The 18,044-nt window shown below is 36.5% G+C and overlaps 1 protein-coding gene and 1 long non-coding RNA gene across 14 annotated transcripts in view; one reads left to right on the top strand and one right to left on the bottom strand.

Moving 5' to 3' along the window:
• The window catches only part of LOC126755116 (uncharacterized), a 209,886-nt gene that overhangs the window by 124,962 nt on the left and 66,880 nt on the right, over positions 1 to 18,044 (top strand). The window lies entirely within an intron of this gene.
• LOC126755091 (plectin) overlaps positions 4,302 to 18,044 on the bottom strand; it is a 132,550-nt gene continuing 118,807 nt past the window's right edge. For 12 of the 13 annotated variants that reach the window (XM_050467413.1, XM_050467412.1, XM_050467416.1 and 9 more), the window contains one exon: positions 4,302 to 14,893. In XM_050467413.1, the coding sequence (XP_050323370.1) occupies positions 14,858 to 14,893 (36 nt within the window). In that variant the 3' untranslated portion in view covers positions 4,302 to 14,857. The remainder of the gene's footprint in view (positions 14,894 to 18,044) is intronic. The other variant, XR_007666454.1, reaches the window with a different exon arrangement.

Here is an 18,044-nt window from a genome sequence, read left to right as displayed (position 1 = left end):
ACCGCCGTCCAAGAAATGCGATGAACAGGAGAAAGACTGAGACGAGTATGCCCTGGTGGCATTTACTACAGTGGCCATATAAAGGAGCTCAAGTTTGGTGTGGGATTCGTGGTGGGAGAGAGTCTCCGTCGCCGAGTACTATCATTCACTCCGGTGAATGAACATCTAGCCACAATCCGCATCAAAGCGAGGTTTTTCACCATATCGCTGAGTTGCGCCTTCGCCCCGACGGAAGAGAAGGACGATGTGACCAAAGATGCCTTCCATGAGCGCTTGGAGCGCGCTTATGAGAGCTGCCCCCGCCACGATGTCAAAATTGTGCTTGGCGACTTTAACGCCAGGGTGGGCAAAGAAGGTATCTTTGGCACGACGGTCGGTAAATTCAGCCTCCACGAGGAAACATCCCCAAATGGGTTGAGGCTGATTGACTTCGCCGGGGCCCGAAATATGGTTATCTGTAGTACTAGATTCCAGCATAAGAAGATTCATCAAGCTACGTGGCTGTCTCCGGATCGAACAATTACCAACCAGATCGATCATGTTGTGATAAACGGAAGACACGTCTCCAGTGTTTTAAATGTGCGTGCGCTCCGAGGTCCTAACATCGACTCGAACCACTATCTTGTTGCAGCCAAGATTCGCACCCGCCTCTGTGCAGCAAAAAACGCACGCCAACAAACACAAGGAAGGTTCGACGTCGAGAAGCTGCAATCACAACAGACAGCCGAACGATTTTCTACTCGGCTTGCACTCCTGCTCCTGAGAGCATTCGTCAACAACTCGGTATAAGGGAACTGTGGGACTGCAACCGAAACCATTGGTTTTCGGAAAGTGCAAAAGAACAGCTGGTACGACGAGGAGTGCCGTGTCGCAGCGGAGAGAAAACATACTGCCTACCTCGCAACGTTACGATCGACCACAACACGTGCGGGATGGGATAGATACCGAGAGTTGAAAAGGGAAGCGAGACGCATTTGCAGACAGAAAAAGAAAGAGGCTGAAATGCGTGAGTATGAAGAGCTTGATAAGCTGGCCGACAGGGGTAATTCTCGAATATTCTACAAAAAGATGCGGCGGCTTACAGAAGGTTTTAAGACCGGAGCATGCTCATGTAGTACCCCCAAAGGTGATCTAGTCACCGATGCCCAGAGCATACTTAGATTATATGGGGAACACTTCTCCAGCCTTCTGAATGGCAGTGAACGCGCAACGCCAGGAGGAGGCGAACCCGATTCCCCAATCGATGACGATGGAGCCCGACCATGAAGAAGTTCGAATAGCAATTATCCGTCTGAAGAACAACAAAGCAGCGGGGAGCCGATGGATTACCGGCCGAGCTATTCAATCACAGCGGCGAAGAACTGATAAGGAGCATGCATCAGCTTCTTTGCAAAATACGGTTGGACGAAAGCATGCCCAACGATTGGAATTTAAGTGTGCTATGCCCAATCCATAAAAAGGGAGACCCCACAATCTGCGCCAACTACCGTGGGATAAGCCTCCTCAGCATCGCGTATAAGGTTCTATCGAGCGTATTGTGTGAAAGATTAAAGCCCACCGTCAACACACTGATTGGACCTTATCAGTGTGGCTTTAGACCTAGAAAATCAACAACCGACCAGATATTCACCATGCGCCAAATTTTGGAAAAGACCCGTGAAAGGAGAATCGACACACACCACCTCTTCGTCGATTTCAAAGTTGCTTTCGACAGCACGAAAAGAAGCTGCCTCTATGCCGCGATGTCTGAATTTGGTATCCCCGCAAAACTAATACGGCTGTGTAAACTGACGTTGAGCAACACCAAAAGCTCCGCCAGGATCGGGAAGGACCTCTCCGAGCCGTTCGATACCAAACGAGGTTTCAGACAAGGCGACTCCCTATCGTGCGACTTCTTCAACCTGCTTCTGGAGAAAATAGTTCGAGCTGCAGAACTAAATAGAGAAGGTACCATCTTCTATAAGAGTGTACAGATGCTGGCGTATGCCGATGATATTGATATCACAAGGAAGCAAATGGGTCTGGCAGTGAACGAGGGCAAGACGAAATATCTCCTGTCATCAAACAAACAGTCGTCGCACTCGCGACTTGGCTCTCACGTCACTGTTGACAGTCATAACTTTGAAGTCGTAGATAATTTCGTCTATCTTGGAACCAGCATAAACACCACCAACAATGTCAGCCTAGAAATCTAACACAGGATAACTCTTGCCAACAAGTGCTACTTCGGACTGAGTAAGCCATTGAGAAGCAAAGTCCTCTCTCGACGAACAAAAACCAAACTCTATAAATCTCTCATAATTCCCGCCCTGATATATGGTGCAGAGGTTTGGACGAAAAAGTTCTGCGGAAGATTTACGGTCCTTTGCGCATGGGCCACGGCGTATATCGCATTCGATGTAACGATGAGATATATGACGATATTGACATAGTTCAGCGAATTAAAAGACAGCGGCTACGCTGACTAGGTGATATTGTCCGAATGGACTAAAACACTCCAGCTCTGAATGTATTCGACGCTGTACCCGCCGGGGAAAGCAGAGAAAGAGGAGGACCTCCACTCCGTTGGAAGGACCAAGTGGAGAAGGACCTGGCTTGGAATATCCAATTGGCGCCACGTAGCGAAAAGAAGAAACGACTGGCGCGCTGTTGTTAATTCGGCTATAATCGCGTAAGCGGTGTCTACGCCAATTAAGAAGAAGAATGTCTGGCGTGAAACCGAAGACAGTCTTGTTGCTCCTACTTTTTCAAAAATTATAATAAACCACATAAAGAAACAAATACTTAATACGCCGAACATTCATCATATTAGTATTTATTCTGATGGCTGCTTTTACCAAAATCGGAATGCAGTATTATATAATGCTTTAATATCGTTTTGTGGAGAAAACCACATTTACTATAAGTATTTAGTCGTAGGGCACACACAAAAGGAATGTGACTCTACTCACTCGTTAATATAATGAAAAAAGGGTAAACATCACCAAGAAGATCAAGGTTACCTTTAGCAGTAAGGCTGTTGGAATGAATTCCATTCTCGAGCTAATGGATCTACACAATCAAGTGATACCCCGACGGTTCGAAAACGTCGGAGGGGATTGGGGCAGAAGTCGCAGGACCACACACCAAACTCTCGATATTTATGGGAAGTTTTCGGAGCATATTTCCAACAGAGATCGTTGCCATAAGTCGGTGCGTTGAGATAAACCTCCAATGCAACTATAGCAACGAACTTATTATCATACTAAGCGACAGTCAAGTGATACTTAAAGCTATCGCTGCCTACGAGATCAAATCGCTACTGGTGCAGGAGTGTAGAGAACGGCTGAACAGTTTATAGGAACTGGAAGTGCACCTTATCTGGGTGCCCGGTCCAAAGGTGTAACTTAAACCCTTCATCACGGTGGTTCCTCATACCTTAAAGGAGCTGCTTCGCAAGGAAGAAGGAATAGGCAGGGAGCGGTATTGGCAACAACTTCAAGGCATGCGACATGCCAAGTTGCTAATGGCTGATTACAACCTCAACAGATTTAAATATGTAATCAACATCCTAGGGACAAATTCAGTTTACTTATCGCATTCTACACTGGCCACTGTAAGTTCAAGAAGCACTTACATAAGTAGCATGGGCCTAACTTCTTGTACAAATTGCCGGTTCTGCGACAGGGAGCCCAAAAACTCCAGAACACCTGCTAATTGATTGCATAGCAGTCTGCAGACGCAAGATAAAAGCCTTTAGATTCATGTTTACAAATAGGGATCACATCGCCTCATTAGCACCTACCAGTATGGAACCTGGAGCTAAGTGGGTCTTGTGACTCCAGAAAAGGCGAAACAGGCCTACGGTCGCGATGCAATCCTCATCTATTTGTCATATCTATTCTTATATTGATGAAATTAGATACCTAACGCTAAAATTGCTCAAATTGTTTTCGAAATATCGATCTGAAATTTTAACACACTTTCTATTCTCCTCAAGAAGTTGCTCATTTGTCGGTACCGCCGCTATAACATATGTAGCATAGCTGATATACGAACGGATCGATCAAACTCAAGTCTCTGCAACGAAAACCTTTTTATTTGAAAATATGTATGATGTAAGTACGAATCGTTCAGATCGGATTTCTATAACATATAGCTGCCATGCAAACTGCTCGGTCTAAATTAATTTAAATGAATTTTTATACCTTTACCTGTGAAGGGCCTTAATATCTTACGTGCAGTTGAAGTTAATATTTTTTCTTGCTTTCTCTTCTTCACACTTTAGCCCTCATGTTTGAACGAAAAGAGTTTAGTTTAAATATCATTTTAAATATATTTTATTTGTAGGCAGTTTCTGAAGAACATTTTAATGACATTTATATATAATGAACATGTTAAATAATCATTTCGTTATTCTTCCATATAATCAATTTCATGTCGGTACATGTCTGTCTGTTACGCCGGTTGCTGTTACTGTTGCAGTTACTGTTATTTCTTGTTTGCCATAACAATACTTTCATTTCCTTTTCAACTGTGTTGTGTATGGGTGTGTGTGTGTGTGATTTGTTTTCTTTTAGTTTTTTCATTTGTGTTTTTGGGTGTTCAAATTGTCTTGTTCATTTTATCTGTTGAGATTTTTTCTATATTCATTTGCTTTTTGTTGTGTTTTTTGTGTTTTTGTTTAATTTTGTAATTTTTTCTCCTTTGTCTATTACATATTTTAATGTTACGTTAATTATTATTACTTAACTATGTATATATATATATATATATATATTTAGTATATATATTTATATATGTATAAGTATTTATTTAATAATTTATTTATTTACTTTTTATATTTGTTTGCTTAAAAAACATTATTTTATTTATATTTTTATTAATAATTTATGTATATATATATAGATATATATATGTATGTATATATATTTCATTAAATATTATTTATTTATGTTTCTATATATTTATAATAGTATTTATTAATATCGTAGATCACCGAATTTGTTAAAAAATTGTTTACAGAAAAATTTGCTGCTATATTATTTGTATCATAATTTAAACCGCCTCGGGTGTTACCGTTAAATTTAATGTTTAATGTTTAATTTCTCATTTTGCATTTTGCTATTGTTCTTTGTATGAATCATTACAGAATTTGTTGTTACATACATACATATATAGTATATATGCAATGGTTTGCTGACCATGAGTATTCTCTTTTGGTATTTCATGTTTGTATCAATATTAATATTTAAGTTTTGTTTTTGTTTTCATTGTTATTTTAATTTGTTTGTATTCGCTAGTTATACCATAAATGTTTGTTTTCTTTGTATGTGTGTGTGTATGTGTATACTTATTTATGCGTGGTTATTGCATTCGCATCTTGTATGCATGTATGCGTGTGTGTGTGAGTGTCGCAAGTATTCATATATATTTGCTCATTAACTTACTATGTTTTTGTTGCTATTGTTTTAGTTTCGATTTCTGTTATGTATGTACAAGTGAGTACATCACGAAAAATTCGCCACCACGCACCACTTCGGTCCACTTCGGTCGCCACACAATCGTTAATTTTATTCGACTAATTTTATGCATACGAATTGCTTCTATAATTTGTGTAACATAGTTATCTCTTTTTGTTTGTTTTTGTTTGTGTTTGCATTTTTAATTTATTTTATATAATTTAATTGTTTTCACTATCTGATAGCCACTTTGAATGAGGTAAAAAATCAGTTAGTTTGCTCAAAAACGCATCAATGAAACTCAACCGCAAATTTAATGCTAATTGGCTTTGTATTTAAGTCTGCGTGAATATGTTTATACTAGAATATAATTTGTCTGCAATAACTGTAACTATTTGAATAAATTTTAATTTAAATTTAAAGACTCGTTTTCGCAATTTTCGATTTTTTTCGAATTTCACAATTTTGCTAAAAATCGCTTTTTTGGTTTTGTTATTGTTTTTGTTGCAATTGCTGTTCAATTTAATAAATATGTTTGGAAAAAAACAACAACTGTACATAAAAATATGCTTGATGCAGATTATTTACTCTAAGCTTCATATTTAATTGTTTCACATTTTTGAGGTTACGTAACTTTTATGTTAAGTAGACATATCAATTCTTAATAAAAATTTATGATTTCCATTATACAAAATTAATTCCACAAACTACGTTATTTCTCAGTTTTTCAATGCGGCTAAATGGGTCTAAATACATATGTTAGGTTAAGTAAGTACACAGATATTATAAAAAATTGATTTGCCTTCAGGGGATTTTGAGAAACGCAAACGAGGACCCTGCTATTACATAACTTCTTGGCTTATTATATGTATGTATATTAAGTGATACACGACGGCGGGGATTCGATTAAGTGCAACCATTTGAATCATTAGTCCAAAAAGACAACTTCTAGCTCTTCAACATTATCTAGGCTATATCTATGTGCGGCTGATAAGTTTCGGTTACCCAATTCAACCGATTTTTGCAAAATTATTTGAACTTCTTATGTATATTGACGGAAAATATCTAATTATTATTATTAAGCTATTTTCAAGGGAAAACGCTGATTCTTTCAGGAAATTCGAAAATTTAAAGAATTTCGTACCAAGATCTTATTTTATTTTAGCTAATATTTTCATGGCGAATGTTGGTGCTCTATTAAAAAGCTTCTTCCTATCCTTTGGAAGAACTGATTGAGATCGCAAAATATTTAACCGCCTAAAATTTACTCACTTGATCTCAACTCTCTTAAACACCTTCGCGCTTACAAAAGTTTTTTCTAAAAGTCCTTAGTTGCCAGCGGTGATCAGTGCCATCGGGTCTTAAAATTTCGGATTCAAATATTTGAAAATTATTAAAGAAGCCATATTATGAAATATTCTATTTTACAAATATATTTCTGTCTCTGCTGAATTTATCTTGTACTCGATCAATGCTATCATCCTCAAATAGTTAAAGACGCATTTTCCATGTGACTTGTAGTAGGAAAATGAGAATACAAGTTAGTTCTGAAAACTTTTCTCTCTCTAAACAGCTTCTTCTTCTCTAATTGAAAACACTTGGCAGTTTTGCATGGGGACTTTTTCTTCAACGATGGACATTAAACCGTCTAAGACTGTGTTCACATGAGGACACTTTTGCCGTCCAAACCGTTTGTTTGTAGGTGAGAGATGAAAAGGAAAGACGAAAATAATGCAAGTGCTTGTAGCCATGCTCGGAAATATGCGTATTATTAGCGATTTTAAAGAAAATGATATAAAAAAAGGTGAATTAGCATGAGAATTAGCAAATCATTTTTTGTTCAGGGTTTGAGAATGATATGTATATGAAAGAAAATGCAGAAATTTGTCGCAATGAGCGATACCAAAATAGAATTCGCCGATATTGTAGGAAAAAAGAGTCCTCGTCTAAACGTAGTCTAATGCTGAAGATGATAGGAATGATTGAAGTCCATTGATTTGACAAATGCTCGATTTTCTTTAATGTTTATCTACATTCGATTTGAGTTTTCTCAAAGTTTTACGATACCTTTGTCATAATTATGTAGAATATATTTTTGTGAGCAGGAACTTATCAGCCGCCTTCTCTGAAATCGTCAAATCATTGCTCGGGTTTTAATTATATTGATCTCAATACAATTTCGATTTACTGTTACTTTGAGTTACATTTAGCTACGGATATGTAGAGTTTTTGCCGTTAAGAGAGTTTTACTCTCTTAACGTGTAAATGTCTGTGTATGTATTGGTGTGTGTGTGTTTGACATAGGATCAGCAGAGCTAGTAAAGTGATAATTTTTGCTTTTGAACATGAGTATGTTTGTTGGATTGTATCTTTTGTAAATGTATATTGTCTTCGCCAAAGATTGCTTCCCTTAGCTTAGTACACACGTTCACATTCTTAGCTAACAATGTGTATATGTATTGTATCTATGATCTCCTATTCATGCACATGCATACATTCTGCAGAGAGAAATCTGAAAGCTCAATAACTTTTATGGTTTATGTGAAAGGATTTTATAGTTAATTTTGTTGTTGTTCTACATGGAAATATCTACATATGCACTTTACAGTTACAGGTTACAAGTTACAGTTGCGCTCCCACTTAAGTATGTTAAGCTGTGAAGAGCAGCAAGAGAATAACTGATATTTTATGATGCATCTAGAAAATAAATTAAATGTAAATGTGAAATGTTAAATGTGGAACTGATTTTTTAACCTCTCTAACTCGATTCATTAACATTATAAGTTTGTTTAACATATTTTTAGGCGCAATGGAAAATTTATAGCGTTTTTTTAAGTAAAAAATGTGTTTATTTAAAATAAATGAAAGCAGTGACTAAGAAAAACTAAATTGTTGTTGCGAAAAAATAATAAAACAAAATATTCAAAATTTAAAAGTGAGTCTAATTGTGAATTTAAATTTCTTTCCACAATCTACATATATTCAATTCTTGAGCCAAAAACTTTTCTCTATAGCTGATTTAATCTTTCTTAATGTCAAAGTTTGTTTCGACACAAACATTTTTTAGAGTTTTGTAGCCCGACACAGTTGGGGCTGTAGAAATATGTTTCCTTATAATAAGGGTTTTCAGCTTTGAAAGGTTTGATAAAACATCAAGCTTCGTGCCATATTTTAAGCTTGAGCATTCACAAAATGTTAAAATGCTGACTTCGAATGATGAATGGGTTTTTATAAGAACTTTTTTTTTTGTGCGGAAATAACGCACGGCAGATTGTCATTGCCCGCCGGAGTACCACACTTTTGGAAAAGGTGTTTTATTATAAATTATTGCTTAGAAACTGGGATCAAGCGTGGACCAAAGGGAAAGCTAATGTTTATTCAACAAAATTATTATTATTTCCAAGCAAATCAAGCAGTTGCTTATTATGAACTGTAAATGAAACAATTCTCTCCTGATATTTCAGTGAGAAATTGATTTACGGTGAAGAGTAATATTGGATGAAATTTTTTTCGGGAAATTATCAGGTTATACCTGAATTTATACTTTCTGAAAAAATATGTTATTTTTGAGTTAACATAATTCACGATAATCCTGAAATATTTAGTTCTAGAATACAACTTCGACTCAAGTTTTCGCACTCATGTCAGGTCGCCCATCTGAACGCAATGAGCGACACTGAAAAAAAATTCACCGACTATAAGCAACAAAAAGTGTGCTTGTCTGAACGCCGTCTAAACAGCATGGAATGTTTTCCTGCCGCCGCTTGTGTGTGCATGAATATGTGAAATTATCGTATCTCGGATATGTTTGTTCAGTTTAGTAGAATAAGGCATAACTCGTGTTTGTCGTCGTGTATTGTGTCACTCGGGCTAACTACGTCGCATACTAAAGTCTCTCCCTTACTACAAAAGTCGCAGTTCAGCTAATATGTGTCACACCAAACGCCTGCTACATGCCTCACTACATTGTTTACTTGCCACTGTGTTCAACGTAAGTACTTTTTGCTTTAAATATGTCTCTAAATATGTATATTTGTGTCTTGGTTTAGTATGCAAGTCGCTAAGCAATGAAGTTTGTAAGGCCTTTCAGACAAGTTACAGTCTAACTGATTTCTACTCAACGCGCTACTACATATGTATGTATGTGTGTATGTGTATGCTGTGCGTGCGCCAAAGTATTTATGCTATGATGCTACAAGTTACATACCTACAAGTACAATTAATTATAATTTTGCTAATTACTTCAAGTCCTCTAATCATTGCGGCTTTCTCACCGAATGCTCGCTAAATGTCTTACTTCCGGCGTGCTTGGGTGTGTTGGTGTGTGCGGTGTTGTTGTATACTTCGTATACATATGTACTATATGTGGATAGTTGGGGTTAAGAATAGTATTTGCGCTTGACTGAAATGCTTTGTTCAATAAATGCTCAAACATTGCTGGCTCCTTTTTCGTTTCTTATGTGTACATACAAACATTCTAATACGTTTTACCATTTGTGGGTGCAGTCTATGGTGAGTGCCACTATCAATACTATTGCACACACACACACAAGTCTATGTATATATGAAAATTTTTCATATGCTTCCTATAAACAGTTGTGTGACATTCATTACTTCGCCTCCTGCTTCCGCTTTCATAGGTTGCCACGCCCGACTACGCGGCATGAGCATATCTACGCCGTTCCGCTCTTTGCTATTTAAAATAAAATTGATATGACACGTTCAAGCTGCATTTTATTGCACAATAAATTAAGCTTCGACTCGCCGCCTCCTACTCTACATACATATGTGCATATGTACTTGTACATGCTAGGCAGGATATGTAACGGAAGTTTGCACTCTTGGAGTACGCATACTTGATAGCAAATGAAAAATGAGCGTGTGAGGAAATCAATCGTTATGTGAGAAATGAAAAATGTAATCAAGTGCGCTCATTAAATTAGGCTTTTATTCACTACAAGTACATGACAGACGAAATTAGTTTATTTGTATATACATTGTTGATTATTATTAAGTTATTTGCAACATGGCAGTGATATCTTAGATTTTAAATTTTCCTCTCAACACTTACATACATATAAGCATTTGCATTTTGTTAAACGAAATACTCTGGCGGCATTAATTATGCAAAGCAAATTAACAAACTCTATGTGAATCCATGAATACAGTTAGATTATCAACAAAGTAATGTATGCCTACATAGAAGTATGTACCTAACGGAGAAAATAAAATATTCCACGAGGCTTTCTTCATTCGTTCTTTAAGCTATTAAAACGCCACTCTCGATAAGTTCCAGGCTTAAGATTGTTTTACAGAAGGATGTGAGCTGTACACATTTAATTTCTAATGAGGTTTTGAGCTTCAGATGTAGACTGTTCAACTGTTAACAACTGTTAAGATGTGCCGTTGCTGATTTATACCGTTTACGAGCAGTTAGTAAGATCTTTTAATCAGATAATAATTAATTAAACAAATTTTTTTTTCGGCGAATACATTTTTATTTGAATTTATTTACTTTTTCGCTCAATGGTGCCTTGACTTCACTTGACATATGGTAGTTCAGCTAAACATTTCAAATTATAATAACTAAGAATTGTTTTCCCGATCTTTTTAAATCTTCATCTTTATTTATTTTCATTTATGAATCGAAATAATATCCAACTGTTATAGTGGTGGCGACGCACGCCATCCTAAAATGAAGTTTCCAATGTCTATATTCAACTTTGCTCTGGTTATACTGGAAATGATTTCAATTCCTTCAAAAGTGAAGCTATTTTTACCTCTCTCATACATTATCTATCTTCCTATTGTCTTTATTTTTGCAACAGATGAGACAGCTTTGAAACTCGTAGTCCAACTCTCAAGAAATAAATCATATCATGAATTATTCTAGAAACCATTAATCAGAAAACTTAAGAAAATTGGCAACATTGCGAACCCAGCACAAACTGAAAAAGGTGAGTATTGAAATATTGTATAAAAAGACATCATTTGTTGCTACCTCAATCAGCAACCGATTCTAATTAAAAAATATCGAATCCTAATCAAATAGCAATCCATGCCATTAAAAGGAAAAATAATAGTAATCCCTGCTATTTAAGTCAGAAGTGCACTCGTTTGAGATATAATTTGTGCGGCAACAATTTTGAAAACTGTCATAAATTCTCTGGAATGACATTAGAGTGCAGAAAACCCGTGCAAAGGCGGATAAAATGGGAGAGTAAAGTGTAAATTCAATTCGAACAAACAAGAAACAGCTGATCACAGACATTTGTGTTGCGAAATAACGAAGGATAAAGCTTAACATTTATTTAAAAATATTCACTGAACATTTATAATTTTTCTATCTCTCTCTCGCTTTGGATTGCAAACGGATTTCTATGTTAAGCTTGACCCTAGCTATTTTGAACTTTAAAATTTTATATGGGACAACTTTTGGTTTTGCCATTTTGATATTTAAGAGCGAATCGTGCATTATTTTTCAGTAAGTTCCTGCAGTTTGCTTATAACCAAACTTTTAATTGAGCAGGCGAACTGCCGCTTAGTTTTATTTACTCTATTTCAACTGTAAAAATCAGGCGGCAAGCGTATGAGATCTTACTGGACTTTGTTGAATGGGCATTCAAAGGGGTTTCAAAGTTGTATGGGGGGAGATGAGTTGGAAATATCCAGGCTTTTTCTACACTATTGTTCAGCCTTTGTTAAAGTAAGGCTGAAACATCTCGACAGCCTTTCTTCGGCGAACTAGGCGATTTTGCCGAATCTGACATTAGCCGTCGCAACAAACTAGTGTTCGGCTCAAAGCGTTTCGTCTATTTGTGCTGGCCTTACGATCAATTATATGGGTGTTTCTATGTTCAAGCGAGATCTCTGTTAGGTTCGATCTCTTAACTTACTTTAATGCACTGCCGAGAGAGTGAACAAACATTGCCTGTAGAACGTTATTCGAGAGCGTCGTATTATATACTATTCGGAACTTTATATTACATTTGATCCGTTATTGTTATTGTTTTTTCTTAGTTGGCAATAATCTAGTTAAAATAAATAATCAAAGTTTTTGTGTAGTGTTCTTGTTTATGTGTTCCACAACGTTCCAAACGTTCCTTTTATTATACACCAATATCGCACTCCTGATTATATAATAATAATTATTATTGTTTTTCTTACTATTAATATTATTTTTTATTTTTATTGTTGTTGTTATTTTGCTTTTGTAACACGTTTATCTCATCATTTGAAACTGTACGTTTGTATTAATGACAGTGGGCAATGAAGGATTTTACACTATATGCATGTATGTATGTATGTATATTATTATTCAACACTATAATATTTACATATATATACACATTATGGCTGAGCTTGAGATTATTTGCATAATATTGTTACTTATTTAGCAAGAGAGTAGCCAGAAATTTACACAATATGTATGTATGTGAAGAAAACAAATGAAACAGTTAGAAATTTAAGGGGTCTAATGACGTCTATGGGCTTAGTAGACCGTCGATAAACGTTTAGTTTAATTTGGAAAGCTAAATTTAGTTGATTAACCATGCCGAAGTGGCTGTAAATGTGAAATAGAGAGACGCTTGACAAACTGGTTCGTTTTGGACTTGCAACTAGTGTTATACACATATGCAGCTATTTAACGGTTAATTACTTCTATTATGATAATATATAATCGTATAAACGCATTTATGTATGCATGTATGTATGTATCGGTAGCCGAATATGATATTTGAATGCATTGAAAAGAGGCAAGTATTTAGTTAGTTAATTATACATACACATATATATATATATATAACTAATATTGTACGTAGGTGTGTGAGTAGGCGTGGCGTTGTCTCCTCATATGGGATTACATAAGTATGTATGTACATATGCAAATATGGAACACGCTGCGCTGTGTGTGAACGTAGTTGAAAAGTACAGTTAGTTAGTTGGGTTTTTACGATTACAATAACTATCGGATGGTTCTTTGCTGGGATTCATATTGTATTTAGTACAGCGTATTTTTGTTGTTGTTGTTCTAGTATTGTTGTAAGAGTGCCTCCAATGAAGTAAATCGGTATTAAATTTGTTTAAAGGTACTTTTAATTAATATTGCTGAACAAACTATTTATATTCTTGCGGTATATTTATATGTATGTATATTATTTACGAGTATGAATAGTTTTCACTTTATAGCTATATTTTGTATTTTTTGTTTTGGTTTTTTTTTTGTTGATTTTTATAATGTATGTATATAACCATATTATATGTATGTATATATAAATGTATATTGCTAAATGTAATTATATTATATTTAATATGCAAATATGTATGTATGATTTATTTGTTTAACGAAGTTTGTGGCATGGCCCTTGGTCCACTAATACACTATGGTATTGTTTCAATTTATGTCTTTGTAAATTTTTTATATTTGTATATTTCATTAGGTTATTTAAAATAAAAGTTTTTGTTTGTTGCTTTTTTGTTTTGTTGTTTTTGTTTTCTTGCTACAATTTGTTCTAATATTTACATAATTAATTTTAACATTATATTGTTTATTTCACTTTTCTTTAATAAACTAACTATAACTCTGCATATATGTAGTGCTTTTAGTTGTATTTCATTTGTTGTAATTTTTTTATTTATTTTTTCTAATTTATATATAGTTTTATTTGCTAACGGTCACGTCTATTTTGCTACATTTATATTTTCCAATACTCTTTCGCCGACATTTGTATTTAAGCTAGAAACACACCTTCATATGCATGCATGTCGTGCATTTTTCATTCTCTATAAATCTGCTACATTTGTGTGCTCACCAAAAAACTCTCTCTGCACTCGCCGAATAAACGAGTTCGTCTGGAACTAATTTTATTACATTTGTTTTGCTTTCAAGTTTGTAAATTGCCCTCTTCGCTTGGCATGCAATATCCGCTCACATACATATGTATCCCACCATCTTTTACACACATACAACTACAGCAGTTTTACACTCAGCGCCTCCCACAAAGCTTCTGTAGCGCTGGACTCTCCAACTGTTTGGTCGAGTGTTTGCTCCTTTCGGTATGTATGTGTGGGTGTGTGTGACGGCTGTGTCTGCCTACTTGCCGTGTAGGTCGTGAATAAGCAGCCGATTGTGGTTAGTATGAAGAGTAATGAATACAGTAGTACTTAGTTCACAATATTTAACATTAATCTGCGTATATTTTTTTGGTTTTGTCACAAGAAAACAATAATTAGAAAAAGACAGCGTTCAGCAAAAAGTTGAGTAAAAAAGATTTCCAATACTTCTTTTCCATTGTTCATTATTATAATGAAATCAATACTGAGGTTACTGGTAGTTAAATGTACAGTGTAATAATGAAAAGTTTTGTTGCTTCTCGTATATGTTTGTTTGTTTTCACGTTTTCAAGTAATACTCTTTAGAAAAAGCTCTTCAAGAATCCAGCTGGTCCAGCCTGAAAATGAGAAATGTTGAACAGGAATTTAGATTCATACAGGAAATATTTTGTTAGTAAGCTTTATACACATTAAAATGAATATACATATATTAATAACAAAATTTAGAAAATTAGAGTTCTATCCATATGATCGATATCCGATGCAGATTATAAGAGTTCTGTGCAGATCTAGAATATTTTCACCTTATAATAATATTTTTACCAACATCTCGTAATACTACTATGAGCAAAAAATATTAAGACTTTATTCATAATATTAATATTCTTAATTCATTCTTCGAAATCTCCCTCAAAGTAATTCCCCTTGGCCCCAATACACTTGTGCCAACGTTTTTTCCACTCCACGAAACAGTTGTTACGAGCAATTTCCAGAGGAGCCTTCAATGCGCGTAGTTAATCACGTTTAATGTCTGCAATTGACTCAAAACGGTTTCACCGGAGCTGTCGTTTGCTGAATAGCCAAAAGTCACACGGAGCTAATTCAGTCGAATACAGTGGTTGCGGTACAATATTTGGCGAAAACTCACGAAGAATCAACGCAGTATGCGACTGTGCATTATAGTGGTTCAAAACCAAGTCGGCCATAATTCCGACCTATTTTTACAAATAAGTAGCTTCACCGGTAAGAAGGAACTCGGAGTACACCACACCTCACTAATCGAAGAAAACACTGATCTTTGACCTACACTGACGTGGGTTTTTCGGCTTACATTTTTTTCGATTGATCGTCTGTTTCCGGTCGTAAGCATAGATCCAAGACTTTTCGCCAGTAATAATACGTTTCATGACATCTTGGTAGTCGGAAAAAATTGTTTCACAGACATTAACACGACGTAGGTTTTAGAAAAAAATTAGAGATTTTGGAACCAATCGAGATTTCCCTTTTCCCAAATTATCTTTCAAAATGGTTTTCGCTGATCCTTCAATCCAATACTCTAATGATGCCAGTATCTTTGACTGTTAATTGTCGATTCTCAAGCACCAATTCCTTAATTTTATTGACGCGTTGATCATCTGTTGATGTTGATGCCCGTCCGTGGTTCGTCGTCAAAGCGTTCCCGACCTTCTTGCTAAAAGTGGTAATTTCTTGTTTCCCGAAGCATTGGCGCACACTAAAAATGTGAAGCTTTCTTTAGTGTTCTTCCGGAAAAAAAAACACCGAGATTTTCAGAACCCGACGTTTTTTCAGGAAGCAATTTCCAATAAATACCGCTTTCATCTGCGTTGAAAGATTAATACTTTTTTGAAAGTTCTCTAATTTGTTTGTAAAAAGCTCCACGTTATCTATATTAGATGGCAGCTTTTTTGTTTTTTTTTTTTAATTTAGTCATTCAGCCATCAATGCTAGTTTCTGCTGACACTCTCTAATTGTACAACAATTAAACTACCGTTGGTTTAACGAAACCAAAGAATGCGAAGTTCAGGATAAAAATGCAGCGTCGTTGGTAATATCGAAAAAGTAAAATTTTCTTCGTAAGTAATAAAATAGCATCACTAAGATCATTTTGATGTCCCGTTAAACCGAAAATTCTTTATTTCGAAAATTTATTTTACTGGGCGACCACTCTTCTTTGAGATATTCAGATTACAGGAGAGTTTTACACGTCCTTAATTAATTGACAGATTTTATGGAAAGGCTTACACGTTGCAAAAGAAAGCTTTTGGTGAATTAAATTTAGCCGTTAGCCGTTTATTGAATGGGATACACTGCCAAATAATCATTCACGGATGCGACAAAATTCTGGTTTAGAATGCAAAATTAGAAAGATAGAAAAAGCGAAAAATATTTGTCAAAGGTTCACTTTTCATTGTAATTTTTACAGAATCCTTGAATTTTTTCGCATTAAAGTACTAACCTACATATATAAATTCGATGAAAGTAAACTTAAGAGATTCTACATATTATGTTATTGTAGTTTGGAAGGATGGAGGATGGAGTCATGTGTAGAAGTTCACGCAAGTGAGGAAAGTTCTCTGATCGCCATTCACTTGGGAGTGGCCAGAAACGATTCTTTTACACATGGCTCAGGCAGCTCACTACTTCCGGTCTTTGACCAAGTATCCTCTGGGTAGCCTAAGAACATCCGTTCGAAGGTGAGCTAATGTGAGAAGGCGAAGCATTCCCTACATAGGGTTGTGCGCTGGGCTTGGGACCCGCCACGTAAAAAAACAATATCAATGAAAAGGAAAACACAGCCTCGGATGAGAGACCCCCCTTTAGATGACGACCATGGCAAACGGAATAAGGACTACGATTTGAGGGCATGTACCTGGAATGTCCGGACCCTTAATTGGGAAGGTGCCGCTGCCCAGCTGGTTGATGTCCTCGCAAAAATAAAGGCTGACATCACCGCCGTCCAAGAAATGCGATGGACGGGACAGGGACAGAGACGAGTAGGTCCTTGTGACATTTACTACAGTGGCCATATAAAGGAGCGCAAGTTTGGTGTTGGATTCGTGGTGGGAGAGAGACTCCGTCGCCGAGTACTATCATTCACTCCGGTGAATGAACGTCTAGCCACAATCCGCATCAAAGCGAGGTTCTTCAACATATCGCTGATCTGCGCCCACGCTCCGAAGGATGAGAAGGACGATGTGACCAAAGATGCCTTTTATGAGTGCTTGGAACGCACTTATGAGAGATGCCCCCGCCACGATGTCAAAATCGTGCTTGGCGACTTTAACGCCAGGGTGGGCAAAGAAGGTATATTTGGCACTACGGTCGGTAAATTCAGCCTCCACGACAAAACATCCCCAAATGGGTTGAGGCTGATTGACTTCGCCGGGGCCCGAAATATGGTTATCTGTAGTACTAGATTCCAGCATAAGAAGATTCATCAAGCTACCTGGCTGTCTCCGGATCGAAAAACTACCAACCAGATCGATCATGTTGTGATAGACGGAAGACACGTTTCCAGTGTTTTAGATGTGCGTGCGCTCCGAGGTCCTAACATCGACTAGGACCACTATCTTGTTGCAGCCAAGATTCGCACCCGCCTCTGTGCAGCAAAAAACGCGCGCCAACAAACACAAGGAAGGTTCTACGTTGCGAAGCTGCAATCACAACAGACAGCCGAACGATTTTCTATTCGGCTTGCACTCCTGCTCTCTGAGAGCACTCGTCAACAACTCGGTATAAGGGAACTGT

This window comes from Bactrocera neohumeralis, chromosome 4 (assembly GCF_024586455.1).
Source record: "Bactrocera neohumeralis isolate Rockhampton chromosome 4, APGP_CSIRO_Bneo_wtdbg2-racon-allhic-juicebox.fasta_v2, whole genome shotgun sequence".
NCBI classification, from domain to species: domain Eukaryota; kingdom Metazoa; phylum Arthropoda; class Insecta; order Diptera; family Tephritidae; genus Bactrocera; species Bactrocera neohumeralis.
Note: the sequence above shows the minus strand (reverse complement) of the source record. Positions and strands in the feature narration are given on the sequence as shown.